A 25,861-nucleotide genomic window follows, 5' to 3' on the forward strand; every position below is an offset into this window, starting at 1 on the left:
TACAGACCCCATAACCCCATACAGACCCCATAACAGACCCTACAACAGACCCCATACAGACCCTATAGCAGACCCTATAACTGACCTTGGGCTCCCTGCAGTGCTCCGGGCACAGCACCTGCAGCCTCTTGCAGTAGGTTTTGTAACCCATACAGACCCCATAACCCCATACAGACCCCATAACCCCATACAGACCCCATAACCCCATACAGACCCCATAACCCCATACAGACCCTATAACAGACCCCATAACAGACCCCATACTGACCCCATAACCCCATCCAGACACCATAACCCCATCCAGACCCCATCCAGACCCCACACAGACCCCACACAGACCCCATAACCCCATACAGACACCATAACCCCACACAGACCCCATCCAGACCCCATCCAGACCCCACACAGACCCCATAACCCCATACAGACCCCATAACCCCTCACAGACCCCATAACCCCATACAGACCCTATAACAGACCCCATAACCCCATATTGACCCTATAACAGACAGCATCCAGACCCCATAACCCCATACAGACCCCATAACCCCATCCAGACCCCATAACCCCATACAGACCCCATAACCCCATACAGACCCCATACAGACCCCATAACCCCATAACCCCATACAGACCCCATACAGACCCCATAACCCTATAAGAGACCCTATAACAGCCCCCATATACACTGACCTTGGGCTCCCTGCAGTGCTCCGGGCACAGCACCTGCAGCCTCTTGCAGTAGGTTTTGCTCTGCGGGTTGTACACGTCGCAGAACAGACGGGTGGCACTAAGAGCAGCAAGTAATTCATTAGTTAATTAGATATTAATTAGGCAGTAATTAGATATGAATTAGGCATTAATTAGCCATTAATTAGGCAGTAATTAAGCAGTAATTAGCCATTAATTATGGCATTAATGAGCCATTCATTAGGTTGTACACGTCGCAGAACAGACGGTGGCACTGAAAGGATTCATTAATTAACCCATTAATTAATTAGGCATTAATTAGTTAATTAATTGAGTTAAGTTAATCAATCAATCAATTAGCCACTAATTAGATATTAATTAGACATTAATCAGCTATTCATTAATCATTAGTTATTATTATTGATTAGCCATTCATTAGGCAGTAATTAGGCATTAATTAGGCATAGATTAGGCATTAATTAGGCATTAATTAGATATTAATTAGGCACTGTATTAGACATTGATTAGGCAATAATTAGGCATTGATTAGGTATTGATTAGACATTAATTAGATATTAATTAGGCATTGTATTAGTCATTGATTAGACATTAATTAGGCATAGATTAGGCATTGATTAGGCATTAATTAGATATTAATTAGGCACTGTATTAGACATTGATTAGGCAATAATTAGGCATTGATTAGGTATTGATTAGACATTAATTAGATATTAATTAGGCATTGTATTAGACATTGATTAGGCATTGATTAGGCATTGATTAGACATTAATTAGATATTAATTAGGCACTGATTAGACATTGATTAGACATTAATTACTCATTAATTAGGCATCGATTAGGCATTGATTAGACATTAATTAGGCATTAATTAGGCAGTAATTAGCTGTTAATTAGGCATTGATTAGACATTAATTAGACATTGATTAGGCATTGATTAGCCGTTATTTAAGTATTAATACCCCATATTTGGGGTCCCTTTGGGGTCAATTTGAGGTTCCTTTGGGGTCACTTTGGGGTCACTTTGGGGTCCCTTTGGGGTCAAATTGGGGTCAATTTGGGGTCCCTTTATGGTCCTTTTGGGGTCCTTTTGGGATTTGGAGGCTCTTTAGGGACTTATTTGGGGTCTCTTTGGGGTCCTTTTAGGGTCACTTTGGGGTCCTTTTGGGGTCACTCACCCTTCGATGCGTGTGGGGTACATGGAGCCGAAGGACGTCTGGCTCTCATACTGTGGGGGACACAAACATTAGGGGGACCCTATAGATCCACATAGACCCCATAACCCCTATAGATCCATAACCCCTATAGGTCCCAATAGGACCCTATAGACCCCACAACCCCTATAGATCCCAATAGACCCCATAACCCCTATAGATCCCTATAGACCCTATAGACCCCATAACCCCTATAGACCCCATAACCCCTATAGAACCTATAGACCCCATAACCCTATAGATCCCAATAGACCCTAGAGACCCCATAACCCCTATAGATCCCAATAGACCCTATAGACCCCATAACCCTTATAGACCCCAATAGACCCTATAGACCCCATAACCCCTATAGATCACAATAGACCCAATAGAACCCATAACCCCTATAGGTCCCAATAGACCCTATAGACCCATAACCCCTATAGATCCCAATAGACCCTATAGACCCCATAACCCCTATAGTCCCAATAGACCCCATAACCCTTATAGACCCCAATAGACCCTATAGACCCCATATCCCCTATAGGTCCCAATAGACCCTATAGACCCCACAACCCCTATAGATCCCAATAGAACCTATAGACCCCATAACCCCTATAGATCCCAATAGACCCTATAGACCCCATAACCCTATAGATCCCAATAGACCCCATAACCCCTATAGATCCCAATAGACCCTACAGACCCCATAACCCCTATAGACCCCAATAGACCCTATAGACCCCATAACCCCTATAGATCCAATAGACCCCATAACCCTATAGACCCCAATAGACCCTATAGACCCCATAACCCCTATAGATCCCAATAGACCCCATAACCCCTATAGATCCCAATAGACCCTACAGACCCCATAACCCCTATAGACCCCAATAGACCCTATAGACCCCATAATCCCTATAGATCCCAATAGACCCTACAGACCCCATAACCCCTATAGACCCCAATAGACCCTATAGACCCCATAACCCCTATAGATCCCAATAGACCCTACAGACCCCATAACCCCTATAGATCCCAATAGACCCCATAACCCCTATAGATCCCATAACCCCTTTAGATCCCAATAGACCCCATAACCCTAATAGATCCCAATAGACCCTACAGACCCCCATAACAACTACAGACCCCATAACCCCTACAGATCCCAATAGACCCTATAGACCCCATAACCCCTATAGGTCCCAATAGACCCCATAACCCTTATAGACCCCAATAGACCCTATAGACCCCATAATCCCTATAGATCCCAATAGGCCCTATTGACCCCATAACCCTATAGATCCCATAACCCTATAGATCCCAATAGACCCCATAACCTCTATAAATCCCAATAGACCCTATAGACCCCATAACCCCTATAGATCCCAATAGACCCTATAGACCCCATAACCCCTATTGACCCCAATAGAACCTACAGACCCCATAACCCCTATAGACTCCATAACCCCAATAGACGCCATAACCCCTATAGGTCCCAATAGACCCCATAACCCCTATAGATCCCAATAGACCCTATAGACCCCATAACCCCCATAGATCCCAACAGACCCTATAGACCCCATAACCCGCTATAGATCCCAATAGACCCCATAACCCCATAGATCCCAACCTCACAGCCCTTATATTCCCTATAGCACCCAATAACCCCCATAGAACCCCACCTGACGACCCTATATCCCCATAGCCCACCCTCTATCCCCCAGAGGGGACCCTATAGAACCCCTATAGGACCCAATACTGCAGCCTATACATCCCCTATAGCAACATAACACCTATAGATCCCAATAGACCCTACAGACCCCATAACCCCTATAGATCCCAATAGAACCTATAGACTCCATAACCCCTATAGACCCCATAACCCCTATAGGTCCCAATAGACCCTATAGACCCCACAACCCCTATAGATCCCAACCTCACAGCCCTTATATCCCCTATAGCTCCCAATAACCCCCATAGAACCCCACATGGTGACCCTATATCCCCCATAGCCCCCCCTATATCCCCCATAGCCCACCCTACATCCCCCATAGGGACCCTATATCCCCCATAGCCCCCCCTACATCCCCCATAGCCCACCCTATATCCCCCATAGCCCCCCCTATATCCCCCCACAGCCCACCCTATATCCCCCATAGCCCCCACAGCCCACCCTATATCCCCCATAGCCCCCCCTACATCCCCCATAGCCCACCCTATATCCCCCATAGCCCCCCTTATTACCCCCATAGGGACCCTATATCCCCCATAGGGACCCTATATCCCCCATAGCCCCCCCTACATCCCCCATAGCCCACCCTATATCCCCATAGCCCCCCCTATATCCCCCACAGCCCACCCTATATCCCCCATAGCCCCCACAGCCCACCCTATATCCCCCATAGCCCCCCCTACATCCCCCATAGCCCACCCTATATCCCCCATAGCCCCCACAGCCCACCCTATATCCCCCATAGCCCCCCCTATATCCCCCACAGCCCACCCTATATCCCCCATAGCCCCCACAGCCCACCCTATATCCCCCATAGCCCCCCCTACATCCCCCATAGCCCACCCTATATCCCCCATAGCCCCCCTTATTACCCCCATAGGGACCCTATATCCCCCATAGGGACCCTATATCCCCCATAGCCCCCCCTATATCCCCCATAGGGACCCTATATCCCCCATAGCCCCCCCCTATATCCCCCATAGCCCCCCCTACATCCCCCATAGTCCCCCCTTATATCCCCCTAGGGACCCTATATCCCCCATAGCCCCCCCTACATCCCCCATAGGGACCCTATATCCCCCATAGGGACCCTATATCCCCCATAGCCCCCCCCTATATCCCCCCTAGGGACCCTATATCCCCCATAGGGACCCTATAGACCCTATATCCCCCATAGCCCCCCCCTACATCCCCCATAGTCCCCCCTATATCCCCCCTAGGGACCCTATATCCCCCATAGGGACCCTATATCCCCCATAGCCCCCCCTATATCCCCCATAGCCCACCCTATATCCCCCATAGGGACCCTATATCCCCCATAGCCCCCCCTATATCCCCCATAGGGACCCTATATCCTCCCATAGGGACCCTATATCCCCGATAGCCCACCCTATATCCCCCATAGGGACCCTATATCCCCCATAGGGACCCTATATCCCCCATACCCCCCCCTACATCCCCCATAGGGACCCTATATCCCCCATAGGGACCCTATATCCCCCATAGCCCCCCCTATATCCCCCCATAGGGACCCTATATCCCCCATAGGGACCCTACATCCCCATAGGACCCTATATCCCCCATAGCCCCCCCCTATATCCCCCCATAGGGACCCTATATCCCCCATAGGGACCCTACATCCCCATAGGGACCCTATATCCCCCATAGCCCCCCCCTACATCCCCCCTAGGGACCCTATATCCCCCATAGCCCCCCCTATATCCCCCATAGGGACCCTATATCCCCCATAGCCCCCCCCTATATCCCCCATAGCCCCCCCTACATCCCCCATAGCCCACCCTACATCCCCCATAGCCCCCCCTATATCCCCCATAGCCCACCCTATATCCCCCCTAGGGACCCTATATCCCCCATAGGGACCCTATATCCCCCATAGCCCCCCCCTATATCCCCCATAGGGACCCTATATCCCCCATAGCCCACCCTACATCCCCCATAGCCCCCCCTATATCCCCCATAGCCCCTATAGCCCACCCTATATCCCCCATAGCCCCCCCTATATCCCCCCTAGGGACCCTATATCCCCCATAGGGACCCTATATCCCCCATAGCCCACCCTATATCCCCCATAGGGACCCTATATCCCCCATAGCCCCCCCCTACATCCCCCATAGCACACCCTATATCCCCCATAGGGACCCTATATCCCCCATAGCCCCCCCTATATCCCCCATAGGGACCCCTATATCCCCCATAGCCCCCCCTACATCCCCCATAGCCCCCCTATATCCCCCCATAGGGACCGTATATCCCCCATAGGGACCCTATATCCCCCCTAGGGGACCCTATATCCCCCCTATCCCCCTATAGGCCCCATAGCCCCCTGTATATCCCCCCATAGGGACCCTATATCCCCCATAGGGACCCTATATCCCCCCTAGGGACCCTATATCCCCCATAGGGACCCTATATCCCCCCTAGGGACCCTATTTCCCCGATAGGGACCCTATATCCCCCCTAGGGACCCTATATCCCCCATAGCCCCCCCTATATCTCCCATAGCCCACCCTATATCCCCCATAGCCCCCCCTACATTCCCCATAGCCCACCCTATATCCCTCATAGCCCCCCCTACATCCCCCATAGGACCCTACATCCCCCATAGCCCACCCTATATCCCTCATAGCCCCCCCTACATCCCCCATAGGGACCCTACATCCCCCATAGCCCACCCTATATCCCCCATAGCCCCCCCTACATCCCCCATAGGGACCCTACATCCCCCATAGCCCACCCTATATCCCCCATAGCCCCCCCTATATCCCCCATAGGGACCCTATATCCCCCATAGCCCCCCCTATATCCCCCATAGGGACCCTATATCCCCCATAGCCCCCCCTATATCGCCCATAGGGACCCTATATCCCCCATAGCCCACCCTATATCCCCCATAGGGACCCTATATCCCCCATAGCCCCCCCTACATCCCCATAGCCCACCCTATATCCCCCATAGCCCCCCCTATATCCCCCATAGCCCCCCCTATATCCCCCATAGCCCACCCTATATCCCCCATAGCCCCCCCTACATCCCCCATAGCCCACCCTATATCCCCCATAGCCCACCCTATATCCCCATAGGGACCCTATATCCCCCATAGCCCACTCTATATCCCCCATAGCCCCCCCTTCATCCCCCATAGCCCCCCCTACATCCCCCATAGCCCCCCCTACATCCCCCATAGCCCCCCTATATCCCCCCATAGGGACCCTATATCCCCCATAGGGACCCTATATCCCCCCTAGGGACCCTATAGACCCTATATCCCCCCTAGGGACCCTATATCCCCCATAGGGACCCTACATCCCCATAGGGACCCTATATCCCCCATAGCCCCCCCTATATCCCCCATAGGGACCCTACATCCCCCCTAGGGACCCTATATCCCCCATAGGGACCCTATATCCCCTATCCCCTATAGCCCCCCATACCTTGGCGTAGCATCGCTCCATGTGCCTCAGTGCCACCTTGGGGTTAATGGGGTGCCCGCAGGAGACGCAGAAGATCTGCAGGTCTGTGTCCTCACTGTCACCATCGTTGGTCTGGGGGGGGATAGAGGGGATGGGGGGGACATATAGGATCTATAGGGACCTATAGGGATCTATAGGGGATGGGGGGGACCTATAGGGGATGGGGGGCACCTATAGGGGATGGGGGGGCACCAATAGGGGATGGGGGGCATCTGTAGGGGATGGGGGGGCACCAATAGGGATCTATAGGGACAGGGAGGGATCTATAGGGGATGGGGGAGACCTATAGGGACAGGGGGGGACCTATAGGGACAGGGGGGGACCTATAGGGACAGGGGGGATCTATAGGGACAGGGGGGGACCTATAGGGACAGGGGGGGGATATAGGGACAGGGGGGGACCTATAGGGACAGGGGGGATCTATAGGGGATGGGGGGGGATATAGGGGATGGGGGGGATCTATAGGGGATGGGGGGGATCTATAGGGGCTGGGGGGCACCTATAGGGGATGGGGGGGGATCTATAGGGGATGGGGGGGATCTATAGGGATCTATAGGGACAGGGGGGACCTAGAGGGATCTATAGGGACAGAGGGGGATCTATAGGGACAGGGGGGGATCTATAGGGGATGGGGGGGACCTATAGGGATCTATGGGGACGGGGGGGATCTATAGGGACAGGGTGGGACCTATAGGGGATGGGGGGCACCTATAGGGGATGGGGGGGATATAGGGGATGGGGGGGACCTATAGGGATCTATAGGGATAGGGGGGGATCTATAGGGCCAGGGGGGGACCTATAGGGACAGGGGGGGGACCTATAGGGACGGGGGGGCCACCAATAGGTTCTATAAGGCATCTATAGGATCAGAGGGACGTCTATAGGGACCTAACAGCACCTATAGGGGATGGGGGGGGATACAGGGGATGGGGGGGATACAGGGGATGGGGGGGACCTATAGGGGATGGGGGGGATCTATAGGGGATGGGGGGGACCTATAGGGGATGGGGGGCACCTATAGGGGATGGGGGGGACCTATAGGGACAGGGGTTCACCAATGGGTTCTAAAAGGCATCTATAGGATCAGAGGGACGTCTATAGGGACCTAACAGCACCTATAGGGGAGCCCATTGAGCTCATCTGTCTATGGGTCAGTCTATGGGTCAATCTATGGGTCTGACCTCCTCATCCTCCCATATCTATGGGTCAATCTATGGCTCCATCTATGGATCCATCTATGGGTCAATCTATGGGTCTATCGGTCACTCTATGGGTCAGTCTATGGGTCAGTCTATGGCTCCATCTATGGGTCACTCTACGGGTCAATCTACGGGTCCATCTATGGGTCACTCTATGGGTCTGACCTCCTCATCCTCCCATATCTATGGGTCAATCTATGGGTCCCTCTATGGGTCCATCTATGGGCTACTCTAAGGGTTACTCTATGGGTCAGTCTATGGGTCAATCTATGGGTCCATCTATGTGTCACTCTATGGCTCCATCTATGGGTCTGTCTATGGGTCACTCTATGGGTCCATCTATGGGTCAGTCTATGGCTCCATCTATGGGTCACTCTATGGGTCTGTGGCTCAATCTATGAGTCACTCTATGGGTCCATCCATGGGTCAATCTATGGGTCACTCTATGGGTCTATGGTCACTCTCTGGTTCTGACCTCCTCATCCTCCCTGGCCGGGTGCCCCTTGGCCCTGGCAATGAGCCCCTATGGCTCCATCTATGGCTCCATCTATGGGTCACTCTATGGGTCTATGGTCACTCTATGGGTCCGACCTCCTCATCCTCCCTGGCCGGGTGCCCCTTGGCTCTGTCAATGAGCCCCTATGGCTCCATCTATGGCTCCATCTATGGCTCCATCAATGGGTCAATCTATGGGTCCATCTATGGGTCACTCTATGGCTCCATCTATGGCTCCATCTATGGGTCCCACTATGGGTCTATGGGTCAATCTATGGGTCACTCTATGGGCCTATTTATGGGTCACTCTATGGGTCTATGGGTCCATCTATGGGTCACTCTATGGGTCTATGGGTCACTCTATGGGTCACTCTATTGGTCACTCTATGGGTCTATGGGTCACTCTATGGCTCCATCTATGGGTCCCTCTATGGGTCTATGGTCACTCTATGGGTCCGACCTCCTCATCCTCCCTGGCCGGGTGCCCCTTAGCTCTGGCAATGAGCCCCTATGGGTCCATCTATGGGTCCATCTATGGGTCCATCTATGGGTCCATCTATGGGTCCCTCTATGGGTCCATCCATGGGTCCATCTATGTGTCCATCTATGGGTCACTCTATGGCTCCATCTATGGGTCCATCTATGGGTCTATGGGTCAATCTATGGGTCTATCTATGGGTCACTCTATGGCTCCATCTATGGCTCCATCTATGGCTTCATCTATGGGTCACTCTATGGGTCAATCTATGGGTCTATGGGTCCATCTATGGCTCTGACCTCCTCATCCTCCCTGGCCGGGTGCCCCTTTGCTCTTGCAATGAGCCCCTATGGGTCCATCTATGGGTCCATCTATGGGTCCATCTATGGGTCCCTCTATGGGTCACTCTATTGTTCAATCTATGGGTCCATCTATGGGTCACTCTATGGGTCTATGGTCACTCTATGTGTCCAACCTCCTCATCCTCCCTGGCCGGGTGCCCCTTGGCCCTGGCAATGAGCCCCTATGGGTCCATCTATGGGTCAATCTATGGGTCCATCTATGGGTCACTCTATGGCTCCATCTATGGCTCCATCTATGGCTTCATCTATGGGTCACTCTATGGGTCAATCTATGGGTCTATGGTCACTCTATAGGTCCAACCTCCTCATCCTCCCTGGCCAGGTGCCCCTTGGCTCTGGCAATGAGCCCCTATGGGTCCATCTATGGCTCCATCTATGGGTCAATCTATGGGTCAATCTATGGCTCCATCTATGGGTCAATCTATGGGTCCGACCTCCTCATCCTCCCTGGCTGGGTGCCCCTTTGCTCTCGCAATGAGCCCCTATGGCTCCATCTATGGGTCAATCTATGGCTCCATCTATGGGTCCATCTATGGCTCCATCTATGGGTCAGTCTATGTGTCTATGGCTCCATCTATGGGTCATTCTATAGGTCCGACCTCCTCATCCTCCCTGGCCGGGTGCCCCTTGGCCCTGGCAATGAGCCCCTATGGCTCCATCTATGGGTCAATCTATGGGTCACTCTATGGCTCCATCTATGGGTCACTCTATGGCTCCATCTATGGGTCAATCTATGGGTCCATCTATGTGTCACTCTATGGGTCTATGGTCACTCTATGGTTCCGACCTCCTCATCCTCCCTGGCCGGGTGCCCCTTGGCTCTCGCAATGAGCCCCTATGGGTCCATCTATGGCTCCATCTATGGGTCCATCTATGGGTCACTCTATGGCTCCATCTATGGGTCCCTCTATGGGTCCCTCTATGGGTCACTCTATGGCTCCATCTATGGGTCCAACCTCCTCATCCTCCCATATCTATGGGTCACCCTATGGCTCCATCTATGGCTCCATCTATGGGTCACTCTATGGGTCTATGGGTCCATCTATGGGTCTGACCTCCTCATCCTCCCATATCTATGGGTCCATCTATGGCTCCATCTATGGGTCACTCTATGGGTCTATGGTCACTCTATGGCTCCAACCTCCTCATCCTCCCTGGCCGGGTGCCCCTTAGCCCTGGCAATGAGCCCCTATGGGTCACTCTATGGGTCTATAGGTCAATCTATGGGTCAATCTATGGGTCTCTGTGTCACTCTATAGGTCCAACCTCCTCATCCTCCCTGGCCGGGTGCCCCTTGGCTCTCGCAATGAGCCCCTATGGGTCCATCCATGGGTCTATGTGTCAATCTATGGGTCACTCTATGGGTCTATGGTCACTCTATGTGTCCGACCTCCTCATCCTCCCTGGCCGGGTGCCCCTTAGCCCTGGCAATGAGCCCCTATGGGTCCATCTATGGGTCCATCTATGGGTCCATCTATGGGTCCCTCTATGGGTCACTCTATGTGTCCATCAATGGGTCAATCTATGGGTCAGTCTATGGGTCCATCTATGGGTCCATCTATGGGTCTATAGGTCAATCTATGGGTCACTCTATGGGCCTATTTATGGGTCACTCTATGGGTCAATCTATGGGTCTGACCTCCTCATCCTCCCATATCTATGGGTCAGTCTATTTGTCCATCTATGGCTCCATCTATGGGTCTATCTATGTCTCCCTCCATGGGTCTATCTATGGGTCAATCTATGGGTCTATGGGTCGATCTATGGGTCTGACCTCCTCATCCTCCCATATCTATGGGTCAGTCTATGGCTCCATCTATGGGTCCATCTATGGCTCCATCTATGGGTCAGTCTATGGCTCCATCTATGGGTCCGTCTATGGCTCCATCTATGGGTCCATCTATGGCTCCCTCTATGGCTCAATCTATGGGTCCATCTATGGGTCAGTCTATGGCTCCATCTATGGGTCTATGGGTCAGTCTATGGGTCTGACCTCCTCATCCTCCCGTATCTATGGGTCAGTCAATGGCTCCATCTATGGCTCCATCTATGGGTCACTCTATGGGTCGATCTATGGGTCCATCTATGGGTCCATCCATGGGTCTATAGGTCCATCTATGGTTCCGACCTCCTCATCCTCCCTGGCCGGGTGCCCCTTAGCCCTGGCAATGAGCCCCTATGGGTCCATCTATGGGTCCATCTATGGGTCACTCTATGTGTCACTCTATGGGTCCAACCTCCTCATCCTCCCATACCTATGGGTCACTCTATGGCTCCATGTATGGCTCCATGTATGGCTCCATGTATGGCTCCATCTATGGGTCACTCTATGGGTCAGTCTATGTGTCCATCTATGGGTCACTCTATGGGTCTGTGGGTCACTCTCTGGCTCCAACCTCCTCATCCTCCCTGGCCGGGTGCCCCTTAGCTCTGGCAATGAGCCCCTATGGGTCCATCCATGGGTCACTCTATGTGTTACTCTATGGGTCTATGGGTCACTCTATAGGTCCGACCTCCTCATCCTCCCTGGCCGGGTGCCCCTTGGCCCTTGCAATGAGCCCCTATGGGTCACTCTATGGGTCTATAGGTCAATCTATGGGTCAATCTATGGGTCTCTGTGTCACTCTATAGGTCCAACCTCCTCATCCTCCCTGGCCGGGTGCCCCTTAGCTCTCGCAATGAGCCCCTCGAGCTCGTGGAAGCGCCGCTCCATGTCCTGCAGTTTCATTCTGGCCTGTTGCTGCTCACGGCGGATCCGCTCCAGGAGCCGCTTCCCGTGTTCCTCCGCCACACAAGGACTTTGCTGCCACTGCTGGATGCGCTGGGGAAGGATCTCATAGATACGGCTGGATATAGGGAACATATAGGGTTATTATAGGGTATGGGTATTATAGGGGATGGGTATTATAGGACTCTGCTGCCACTGCTGGATGCGCTGCGGCAGGATCTCATAGATACGGCTGGATATAGGGTTAATATAGGGTTAATATAGGGTATGGGTATTATAGGGGATGGGTATTATAGGACTCTGCTGCCACTGCTGGATGCGCTGCGGCAGGATCTCATAGATACGGCTATGGGGAGATATATAGGGTTATATAGGGTTATATAGGGTTACTATAGGGGATGGGTATTATAGGACTCTGCTGCCACTGCTGGATGCGCTGGGGGAGGATCTCATAGATACGGCTGGGGGTATAGGGGAGATATAGGGTTATATAGGGTTATTATAGGGTTATTATAGGGTATTATAGGGTATGGGTATTATAGGGTATGGGTATTATAGGGTATGGGTATTATAGGACTCTGCTGCCACTGCTGGATGCGCTGCGGGAGGATCTCATAGATACGGCTGGATATAGGGAACATATAGGGTTATTATAGGGTTATTATAGGGTTATTATAGGGTATTATAGGGTATGGGTATTATAGGGTATGGGTATTATAGGGTATGGGTATTATAGGACTCTGCTGCCACTGCTGGATGCGCTGGGGCAGGATCTCATAGATACGGCTATGGGGATATAGGGGAGATATAGGGTTATATAGGGTTATTATAGGGTATTATAGGGTATTATAGGATATGGGTATTATAGGACTCTGCTGCCACTGCTGGATGCGCTGCGGCAGGATCTCATAGATACGGCTATGGGGATATAGGGTTAATATAGGGTTATTATAGGGTTAATATAGGGGATGGGTATTATAGGACTCTGCTGCCACTGCTGGATGCGCTGCGGCAGGATCTCATAGATACGGCTATGGGGAGATATATAGGGTTATATAGGGTTATATAGGGTTACTATAGGGGATGGGTATTATAGGACTCTGCTGCCACTGCTGGATGCGCTGGGGGAGGATCTCATAGATACGGCTGGGGGTATAGGGGAGATATAGGGTTATATAGGGTTATTATAGGGTTATTATAGGGTATTATAGGGTATGGGTATTATAGGGTATGGGTATTATAGGGTATGGGTATTATAGGACTCTGCTGCCACTGCTGGATGCGCTGCGGGAGGATCTCATAGATACGGCTGGATATAGGGAACATATAGGGTTATTATAGGGTTATTATAGGGTTATTATAGGGTATTATAGGGTATGGGTATTATAGGGTATGGGTATTATAGGGTATGGGTATTATAGGACTCTGCTGCCACTGCTGGATGCGCTGGGGCAGGATCTCATAGATACGGCTATGGGGATATAGGGGAGATATAGGGTTATATAGGGTTATTATAGGGTATTATAGGGTATTATAGGATATGGGTATTATAGGACTCTGCTGCCACTGCTGGATGCGCTGCGGCAGGATCTCATAGATACGGCTATGGGGATATAGGGTTAATATAGGGTTATTATAGGGTTAATATAGGGGATGGGTATTATAGGACTCTGCTGCCACTGCTGGATGCGCTGGGGAAGGATCTCATAGATACGGCTATGGGGAGATATAGGGTTATATAGGGTTATATAGGGTATTATAGGGTTATTATAGGATATGGGTATTATAGGGTATGGGTATTATAGGACTCTGCTGCCACTGCTGGATGCGCTGGGGGAGGATCTCATAGATACAGCTGGATATAGGGAACATATAGGGTTATTATAGGGTATGGGTATTATAGGGTATTATAGGGTATGGGTATTATAGGGTATGGGTATTATAGGGTATGGGTATTATAGGGGATGGGTATTATAGGGGATGGGTATTATAGGGGATGGGTATTATAGGGGATGGGTATTATAGGGGATGGGTATTATAGGGTATGGGTATTATAGGGGATGGGTATTATAGGGGATGGGTATTATAGGGGATGGGTATTATAGGGGATGGGTATTATAGGGGATGGGTATTATAGGGGATGGGTATTATAGGGGATGGGTATTATAGGGTATGGGTATTATAGGGTATGGGTATTATAGGGTATGGGTGTTATAGGGTATGGGTGTTATAGGGTATGGGTATTATAGGGTATGGGTATTATAGGGTATGGGTATTATAGGGGATGGGTATTATAGGGGATGGGTATTATAGGGTATGGGTATTATAGGGTATGGGTATTATAGGGGATGGGTATTATAGGGGATGGGTATTATAGGGGATGGGTATTATAGGGGATGGGTATTATAGGGTATGGGTATTATAGGGGATGGGTATTATGGGGTATGGGTATTATAGGGTATAGGTATTATAGGGTATGGGTATTATAGGGGATGGGTATTATAGGGGATGGGTATTATAGGGTATGGGTATTATAGGGGATGGATATTATAGGGGATGGGTATTATAGGGGATGGGTATTATAGGGGATGGGTGTTATAGGGGATGGGTATTATAGGGGATGGGTATTATGGGGTATGGGTATTATAGGGTATAGGTATTATAGGGTATGGGTATTATAGGGGATGGGTATTATAGGGGATGGGTATTATAGGGTATGGGTATTATAGGGGATGGGTATTATAGGGGATGGGTATTATAGGGACTGGTTATTATAGGGACTGGTTATTATAGGGGCTGGTTATTATAGGGACTGGTCACTATAGGGTATGGTCCATATAGGGTATGGTCAATATAGGGTATGGTCCATATAGGGTATGGTCAATATAGGGGATGGTCAATATAGGGGATGGTCAATATAGGGTATGGTCACTATAGGGTATGGTCAATATAGGGGATGGTCAATATAGGGGATGGTCAATATAGGGACTGGTCAATATAGGGTATGGTCACTATAGGGTATGGTCAATATAGGGTATGGTCACTATAGGGTATGGTCCATATAGGGTATGGTCCATATAGGGGATGGTCAATATAGGGTATGGTCAATATAGGGTATGGTCACTATAGGGTATGGTCCATATAGGGTATGGTCCATATTGGGACTGGTTAATATAGGGACTAGTCAATATAGGGTATGGTCACTATAGGGTATGATCAATATAGGGTATGGTCAATATAGGGAATGGTCAATATAGGGGATGGTCAATATAGGGGATGGTCACTATAGGGTATGGTCACTATAGGGTATGGTTATTATAGGGTATGGTCAATATAGGGTATGGTTAATATAGGGTATGGTCACTATAGGGTATGGTCACTATAGGGTATGGTCACTATAGGGCATGGTCACTATAGGGTATGGTCAATATAGGGTATGGTTATTATAGGGCCTAGTCACTATAGGGCCTGGTCACTATAGGGCAAGGTTAGCATAGGGCCTGGTTGGTTATTATAGGGCATGGTTAATATAGGGCCTGGTCACTATAGGGCCTGGTTGGTTATTATAGGGCCTGGTTGGTGATTATAGGGCCTTGTGTTGCACGGCGTTGCATGGTGTTGCATTGTGTTACATGGTGTTGCATCATGATGCATCATGTTGCATGGTGTTGAATAGTGTTGCATCTTGATGCACCATGTTGCACGGTGTTGCATGCCATTGCATTGTGTTGCATGGCGTTGCATTGTGTTGTATGGTATTGCATTGTGTTGCGTGGTGTTGCATGGTGTTGCATCATGTTGCATCGTGTTCCATGGTGTTGCATAGTTGCATTGTGTTACATGGTATTGCATGGTTGCATTGTGTTGCATGGTGTTGCATTGTGTTGCATGGTGTTGCATCATGTTCCATGGTGTTGCATGGTTGCATGGCGTTGCATTGTGTTGTATGGTATTGCATTGTGTTACATGGTATTGTATGGTTGCATTGTGTTGCATCGTGATGCATCATGTTGCATGGTGTTGAATGGTGTTGCATTGTGTTACATGGTGTTGCATGGTGTTGCATGGTGTTGCATCATGTTCCATGGTGTTGCATGGTTGCATGGTGTTGAATTGTGTTGCATGGTATTGCATGGTATTGTATTGTGTTGCATGGTATTGCATTGTATTGCATGGGGTGTTGCACTGTGTTGCATGGTTGCATTGTGTTGCATGGGGTGTTGCATCGTGTTGCATGGCATTGCATGGTGTTGCATGGTTGCATTATGTTGCATGGGGTGTTGCATGGTGTTGCACGGCATTGCATGGTGTTGCATTGTGTTGCACTGTGATGCATCATGTTGCATGGTGTTGCATGGGGTGTTGCATGGAATTGCATGGTGTTACATCATGTTCCATGGTGTTGCATGGTTGCATTGTGTTGCACTGTGTTGCATCATGATGCATGGTGTTGCATGGTTGTATTGTGTTGCATGGGGTGATGCACTGTGTTGCATGTTGTTGCATGCCATCGCATTATGTTGCATGGTTGCATTGTGTTGCATAGTGTTGCATGGTGTTGCATTGTGTTACATGCCATTGCATGGTGTTGCATTGTGTTGCATGGTATTGCATGGTGTTGCATGGTTGCACTGTGTTGCACGGCATTGCATGGTGTTGCATTGTGTTGCATGGGGTATTGCATGGGGTGTTGCATTGTGTTACATGGCGTTGCATGGTGTTGCATCGTGATGCATCATGTTGCATGGGGTGTTGCATTATGTTGCATTGTGATGTATCATGTTGCATGGTGTTGCATTGTGTTGTATGGTGGTGCCCGGAAGTGCCCCATGGTGCATGGTGTTGCATGGTGCTGCATGGTGCTGCATCATGTTGCATGGTGGTGCATCAGGTTGCATGGTGGTGCATCATGTTGCATGGTGTTGCATTGTGTTAGATGGTATTGCATGGTTGCATTGTGTTGCATTGTGTTGCATGCCATTGCATTGTGTTGCATGGTGTCGCACAGCGTTGCATGGCATTGCATTGTGTTACATGGTGTTGCATGGTGTTGAATAGTGTTGCATGGTGTTGCATGGGGTGTTGCAGTGTGTTGCATGCCATTGCATTGTGTTGCATGGTGTTGCATACCATTGCATTGTGTTGCACAGCATTGCATGATGTTGCATTGCGTTGCATGGTGTTGCATTGTGTTGCATGGTGTCGCATTGTGTTGCATGGTGTTGCATTGTGTTACATGGTATTGCATGGTTGCACTGTGTTGCACTGTGTTGCATCGTGATGCATCATGTTGCATGGTGTTGCATTGTGTTGCATCACGATGCATCATGTTGCAGGGTGTTACATGGTATTGCATGGTTGCATTGTGTTGCATGGTGTTGCACGGCGTTGCATCATGTTCCATGGTGTTGCATGGTTGCATTGGTGTTGCATTGTGTTGCATGGTATTGCATTGTGTTGCATGGTGTTGCATGGTTGCATTGTGTTGCATGGGGTGTTGCATTGTGTTGCATGGCATTGCATGGTGTTGCATGGTTGCATTGTGTTGCATGGGGTGTTGCATCGTGTTGCATGGCATTGCATGGTGTTGCATGGTTGCATTGTGTTGCATGGGGTGTTGCATGGTGTTGCACGGCGTTGCATTGTGTTGCACTGTGATGCATCATGTTGCATGGTGTTACATGGTATTGCGTGGTGTTGCATGGTTGCATTGTATTGCATGGAGTTGCCTTGTGTTGTATGGCATTGCATGGTTGCATGGTGTTGCATGGTGCTGCATGGTGTTGCATTGTGTTACATGGTATTGCATGGTGTTGCATGGGGTGTTGCATGGAATTGCATGGTGTTGCATGGTTGCATGGTGTTGAATAGTGTTGCATGGTGTTCCATGGTGTTATATTCTGTTGCATGGTGTTGAATAGTGTTGCATGGGGTGTTGCATTGTGTTACATGGCGTTGCATGGTGTTGCATCGTGATGCATCATGTTGCATGGGGTGTTGCATTGTGTTGCATCGTGATGTATCATGTTGCATGGGGTGTTGCATTGTGTTGCATGCCATTGCATTGGGTTGCACAGCATTGCATGGTCTTGCATCGTGATGCATCATGTTGCATTGTGTTGCATGGTATTGTGTGGCTGCATTGTGTTGCATGGGGTGTTGCATTGTGTTACATGGCGTTGCATGGTGTCGCATCGTTATGCATCATGTTGCATGGTGTTGCATTGTGTTGTATGGTGGTGCCCGGAAGTGCCCCATGGTGCATGGTGTTGCATGGTGCTGCATCATGTTGCATGGTGTTGCATTGTGTTACATGGTATTGCATGGTTGCCTTGTGTTGCATGCCATTGCATTGTGTTACATGGTGTTGCATGGTGTTGAATAGTGTTGCATGGTGTTGCATGGGGTGTTGCATTGTGTTGCATGCCATTGCATTGTGTTGCACAGCATTGCATGATGTTGCATTGCGTTGCATGGTGTTGCATTGTGTTGCATGGTATTGCGTGGTTGCATGGTGTTGCATGGTGTCGCATTGTGTTGCATGGTGTTGCATTGTGTTGCATGAGGTGTTGCACTGTGTTGCATGCCATTGCATTGTGATGCATCATGTTGCATGGGGTGTTGCATGGTGTTGCATTGTGTTACATGGTATTGCATGGTTGCATTGTGTTGCATGAGGTGTTGTACTGTGTTGCATCGTGATGCATCATGTTGCATGGTGTTGCATAGGGTGTTGCACTGTGTTGTGTGGTGTGGCATGCCATTGCATTGTGTTGCATGGTTGCATTGTGTTGCATGGGGCGTTGCATTGTGTTGCATGGCATTGCATGGTGTTGCATGGTTGCATTGTGTTGCATGGGGTGTTGCATCGTGTTGCATGGCATTGCATGGTTGCACTGTGATGCATCATGTTGCATGGTGTTGCGTGGTGTTGCGTGGTGTTGCATGGTTGCATTGTATTGCATGGAGTTGCCTTGTGTTGTATGGCATTGCATGGTTGCATGGTGTTGCATGGTGCTGCATGGTGTTGCATTGTGTTACATGGTATTGCATGGTGTTGCATGGGGTGTTGCATGGAATTGCATGGTGTTACATCATGTTCCATGGTGTTGCATGGTTGTATTGTGTTGCATAGGGTGATGCACTGTGTTGCATGTTGTCGCATGCCATCGCATTATGTTGCATGGTTGCATTGTGTTGCATTGTGTTGCATGGTGTTGCATTGTGTTACATGCCATTGCATGGTGTTGCATTGTGTTGCATGGTATTGCATGGTGTTGCATGGTTGCACTGTGTTGCACGACATTGCATGGTGTTGCATTGTGTTGCATTGTGTTGCATGGGGTATTGCATGGGGTGTTGCATTGTGTTACATGGCGTTGCATGGTGTTGCATCGTGATGCATCATGTTGCATGGGGTGTTGCATTATGTTGCGTTGTGATGCATCATGTTGCATGGTGTTGCATTGTGTTGTATGGTGGTGCCCGGAAGTGCCCCATGGTGCATGGTGTTGCATGGTGCTGCATCATGTTGCATGGTGCTGCATCATGTTGCATGGTGTTGCATTGTGTTACATGGTATTGCATGGTTGCATTGTGTTGCATGGGGTGTTGCATGGTATTGCATGGTTGCATTATGTTACGTGGGGTGTTGCATGGTGTCGCATCGTGTTGCATGGTATTGCGTGGTTGCATGGTGTTGAATAGTGTTGCATGGTGTTCCATGGTGTTATATTCTGTTGCATGGTGTTGAATAGTGTTGCATGGTTGCATGGTGTTGCATGGTTGCATGGGGCGTTGCATTGTGTTGCATGGTATTGCATGGTTGCAATGTGTTGCATCGTGATGCATCATGTTGCATGGTGTTGCATTGTGTTACATGGTGTTGCATGGTGTTGCATCATGTTCCATGGTGTTGCATGGTTGCATGGTGTTGAATTGTGTTGCATGGTATTGTATTGTGTTGCATGGTATTGCATTGTGTTGCATGGGGTGTTGCACTGTGTTGCATGGCATTGCATGGTTGCATTGTGTTGCACGGGGTGTTGCATGGTATTGCATGGTTGCATTATGTTACATGGGGTGTTGCGTGGTGTTGCGTGGTTGTATTGTGTTGCATGGGGTGATGCACTGTGTTGCATGTTGTCGCATGCCATCGCATTGTGTTGCATGGTTGCATTGTGTTGCATGGTGTTGCATTGTGTTACATGCCATTGCATGGTGTTGCATTGTGTTGCATGGTATTGCATGGTGTTGCATGGTTGCACTGTGTTGCACGACATTGCATGGTGTTGCATTGTGTTGCATTGTGTTGCATGGGGTATTGCATGGGGTGTTGCATTGTGTTACATGGCGTTGCATGGTGTTGCATCGTGATGCATCATGTTGCATGGGGTGTTGCATTATGTTGCGTTGTGATGCATCATGTTGCATGGTGTTGCATTGTGTTGTATGGTGGTGCCCGGAAGTGCCCCATGGTGCATGGTGTTGCATGGTGCTGCATCATGTTGCATGGTGCTGCATCATGTTGCATGGTGTTGCATTGTGTTACATGGTATTGCATGGTTGCATTGTGTTGCATTGTGTTGCATGCCATTGCATTGTGTTGCATGGTGTTGCACAGCATTGCATTGTGTTTCACAGCATTGCATAATGTTGCATTGTGTTGCATGGTGTTGCATTGTGTTGCATGGTATTGTATTGTGTTGCATGGTATTGCATTGTGTTGCATGGGGTGTTGCACTGTGTTGCATGGTGTTGCATGGTTGCATTGTGTTGCATCATGTTGCAAGGCATTGCATGGCATTGCATGGTTGCATTGTGTTGCATGGGGTGTTGCATGGTATTGCATGGTTGCATTATGTTACGTGGGGTGTTGCATGGTGTCGCATCGTGTTGCATGGTATTGCGTGGTTGCATGGTGTTGAATAGTGTTGCATGGTGTTCCATGGTGTTATATTCTGTTGCATGGTGTTGAATAGTGTTGCATGGTTGCATGGTGTTGCATGGTTGCATGGGGCGTTGCATTGTGTTGCATGGTATTGCATGGTTGCAATGTGTTGCATCGTGATGCATCATGTTGCATGGTGTTGCATTGTGTTACATGGTGTTGCATGGTTGCATGGTGTTGAATTGTGTTGCATGGTATTGTATTGTGTTGCATGGTATTGCATTGTGTTGCATGGGGTGTTGCACTGTGTTGCATGGCATTGCATGGTTGCATTGTGTTGCACGGGGTGTTGCATGGTATTGCATGGTTGCATTATGTTACATGGGGTGTTGCGTGGTGTTGCATGGTTGTATTGTGTTGCATGGGGTGATGCACTGTGTTGCATGTTGTCGCATGCCATCGCATTGTGTTGCATGGTTGCATTGTGTTGCATGGTGTTGCATTGTGTTACATGCCATTGCATGGTGTTGCATTCTGTTGCATGGTATTGCATGGTTGCACTGTGTTGCACGGCATTGCATGGTGTTGCATGGTATTGCGTGGTTGCATCGCTCCCCCCCATCCCCAGGCAGGACTCACTTAGCAGCCAGTTTGATGCCGCAGGCCTCGCTGCAGTACTTGGATGGCGGCCTTGCAGGCCGGGTGCAGCCGGGCCCCAGGCATTGCCCGCTGGTGGCATGGGGTGTTGCACTGTGTTGCGTGGTGTTGTTGCATGGTGTTGCATGGTGTTGCATTGTGTTGCATGGGGTATTGCATGGGGTGTTGCATTGTGTTGCATCGTGATGCATCATGTTGCATGGGGTGTTGCATTATGTTGCATTGTGATGCATCATGTTGCATGGTGTTGCATTGTGTTGTATGGTGGTGCCCGGAAGTGCCCCATGGTGCATGGTGCTGCATGGTGTTGCATGGTGCTGCATGGTGTTGCATGGTGCTGCATGGTGTTGCATGGTGGTGCATCAGGTTGCATGGTGGTGCATCATGTAGCATGGTGTTGCATTGTGTTGCATGGTATTGCATGGTTGCATTGTGTTGCATTGTGTTGCATGCCATTGCATGGTGTTACATGGTGTTGCATGGTGTTGAATAGTGTTGCATGGTGTTGCATGGGGTGTTGCATTGTGTTGCATGCCATTGCATTGTGTTGCATGGTGTTGCATACAATTGCATTGTGTTGCACAGCATTGCATGATGTCGCATTGCGTTGCATGGTGTTGCGTTGTGTTGCATGGTATTGCGTGGTTGCATGGTGTTGCATGGTGTCGCATTGTGTTGCATGGGGTGTTGCATGGTATTGCATGGTTGCATTATGTTACGTGGGGTGTTGCATTGTGTCGTATGGTATTGCATGGTTGCACTGTGTTGCACGACATTGCATGGTATTGCATTGTGTTGCATTGTGTTGCATGGGGTGTTGCATTGTGTTACATGGCGTTGCATGGTGTCGCATCGTTATGCATCATGTTGCATGGGGTGTTGCATGGGGTTGCATCGTGATGCATCGTGTTGCATGGGGTGTTGCATGGTGTTGAATAGTGTTGCATGGGGTGTTGCATGGTTGCATGGGGCGTTGCATTGTGTCGCATGGTGTTGCACAGCATTGCGTGGTTGCATCGCTCCCCCCCCACCCCCAGGCAGGACTCACTTAGCAGCCAGTTTGATGCCGCATGCCTCGCTGCAGTACTTGGATGGCGGCCTTGCAGGCCGGGTGCAGCCGGGCCCCAGGCATTGTCCGCTGGCTGCGGGGTCGCGGGCGTCGCATCGCTCCGGGTGCCGGTTCCGCTCGCGGTGCCGCGGCTTCTGACGGTGCCGTTTGTAGCGCTCCTCCTTCTGCAGCAACACACAAACGGCAACCATGCAGCAGCGCAGACTGAGCCAGCTGCAATGCCAGCAATGCAAGCAGCAACGCAAGCAGCAACAGAACCAGCACACTGCAACCAGAACCAGCACACTGCAACCAGTAATGCAATCAGCAACACAATCAGCAACGCAACCAGCAACGCAACCAGCAATGCAATCAGCAACACAGCCAGTAATGCAACCAGCAATGCAACCAGTAATGCAATTAGCAATGCAACCAGCAACACAGCCAGTAATGCAACCAGCACACTGCAACCAGAACCAGCAATGCAAGCAGTAATGCAAGCAGTAATGCAATCAGCAATACAACCAGCAACACAGCCAGTAATGCAACCAGCAATGCAATTAGCAATGCAACCAGCAATGCAACCAGCACACTGCAACCAGAACCAGCAATGCAAGCAGTAATGCAATCAGCAATGCAAACAGTAATGCAATCAGCAATGCAACCAGTAATGCAACCAGCAACACAGCCAGCAGTGCAACCAGCAATGCAACCAGTAATGCAATCAGTAATGCAACCAGCACTGCAACCAGCACACTGCAACCAGAACCAGCAATGCAACCAGCAACGCAAAGAGCAATGCAATCAGTAATGTAACCAGCAACGCAACCAGCAATGCAACCAGCAACGCGACCAGGAACACAATCAGCACCGCAACCAGCACCGCAAGCAGCAATGCAAGCAGCAATGCATCCAGCAATGCATCCAGCAATGCAACCAGCACTGCATACACGGTGTGGGACAGTATGACCCAGTAGAACCCATTGCGTCCCAGTATAGCCCAGCATGACTCAGTCCATCCCAGTCTATCCCATTCCCTCCAAGTCCATCCCAGTCTATCCCAGTCCCTCCCAGTATATCCCAGTCCCTCCCAGTATATCCCAGTCCCTCCCAGTCCATCCCATTCCTCTCCCACTCCTTCCCAGTCCATCCCAGTACCTCCCAATCCCTCCCAGTCTATCCCAGCCCCTCCCACTACATCCCAGTAGATCCCAGTAGATCCCAGTCCCTCCCAGTATATCCCAGACCCTCCATTACATCCCATTACAACCCATTACATCCCATTACATCCCATTACACCCCATTACATCCCATTACACCCCATTACATCCCATTACACCCCATTACACCCCATTACACCCCATTACATCCCATTACACCCCATTACACCCCATTACCTCCCATTACATCCCATTACACCCCATTACATCCCATTACATCCCATTACATCCCATTCTATCCCATTACACCCCATTACATCCCATTATACCCCATTACATCCCATTACATCCCATTACACCCCATTACACCCCATTACATCCCATTACATCCCATTATACCCCATTAAACCCCATTACATCCCATTACACCCCATTACACCCCATTACACCCCATTACACCCCATTACATCCCATTACACCCCATTACATCCCATTACATCCCATTACATCCCATTACATCCCATTCTATCCCATTACACCCCATTACATCCCATTATACCCCATTACATCCCATTACATCCCATTACACCCCATTACATCCCATTACATCCCATTACATCCCATTATACCCCATTAAACCCCATTACATCCCATTACACCCCATTACACCCCATTACACCCCATTACATCCCATTACACCCCATTACACCCCATTACATCCCATTACACCCCATTACACCCCATTATACCCCATTACACCCCATTACACCCCATTACATCCCATTACATCCCATTCCCTCCCATTACACCCCATTACATCCCATTACACCCCATTACACCCCATTACACCCCATTATATCCCATTACATCCCATTATACCCCATTACCCCCCATTACCCCCCATTCCATCCCATTCACTTCCATTCACTCCCATTACATCCCATTACATCCCATTACATCCCATTACATCCCATTCACTCCTATTCACTCCCATTACATCCCATTACACCCCATTCCCTCCCATTACACCCCATTAAATCCCATTATACGCCATTACACCCCATTACACCCCATTATATCCCATTACATCCCATTATACCCCATTACCCCCCATTACCCCCCATTCCATCCCATTACACCCCATTACACCCCATTACATCCCATTACACCCCATTACACCCCATTACATCCCATTACATCCCATTCACTTCCATTCACTCCCATTCACTCCCATTACATCCCATTACATCCCATTATACCCCATTACATCCCATTACATCCCATTACACCCCATTAGCCCCATTCACTCCCATTCACTCCTATTCACTCCCATTCACTCCCATTACCCCCCATTCACTCCCATTCACTCCCATTCACTCCCATTCACTCCCATTCACTCCTATTCACTCCCATTCACTCCCATTCACTCCCATTCACTCCCATTCACTCCCATTCACTCCTATTCACTCCCATTCACTCCCATTCACTCCCATTCACTCCCATTCACTCCCATTCACTCCCATTACCCCCCATTCACTCCATTACCCCCCATTCACTCCCATTCACTCCCATTCACTCCCATTCCCTCCCATTCACTCCCATTCACTCCCATTACATCCCATTCACTCCCATTCACTCCCATTCACTCCCATTCACTCCCATTCACTCCTATTCACTCCCATTCACTCCCATTCACTCCCATTCACTCCCATTCAA

The 25,861-nt window shown here is 49.6% G+C and overlaps 1 protein-coding gene across 1 annotated transcript; it reads right to left on the minus strand.

Moving 5' to 3' along the window:
- Positions 1-693: 693 nt before the first annotated feature.
- CXXC1 (CXXC finger protein 1) lies at positions 694-23,170 on the minus strand (the record flags this gene model as incomplete). The annotated part of the gene is made up of 5 exons (XM_072360939.1): positions 694-790; positions 1,888-1,937; positions 7,090-7,200; positions 12,301-12,508; positions 22,986-23,170. Coding segments are annotated over 5 exons (651 nt in total), but the record flags the coding sequence as incomplete, so codon positions are not given.
- Positions 23,171-25,861: the final 2,691 nt, after the last annotated feature.

The sequence above is a fragment of the Excalfactoria chinensis genome, unplaced genomic scaffold, assembly GCF_039878825.1.
Source record: "Excalfactoria chinensis isolate bCotChi1 unplaced genomic scaffold, bCotChi1.hap2 Scaffold_415, whole genome shotgun sequence".
Taxonomy (NCBI): Eukaryota; Metazoa; Chordata; class Aves; order Galliformes; family Phasianidae; genus Excalfactoria; species Excalfactoria chinensis.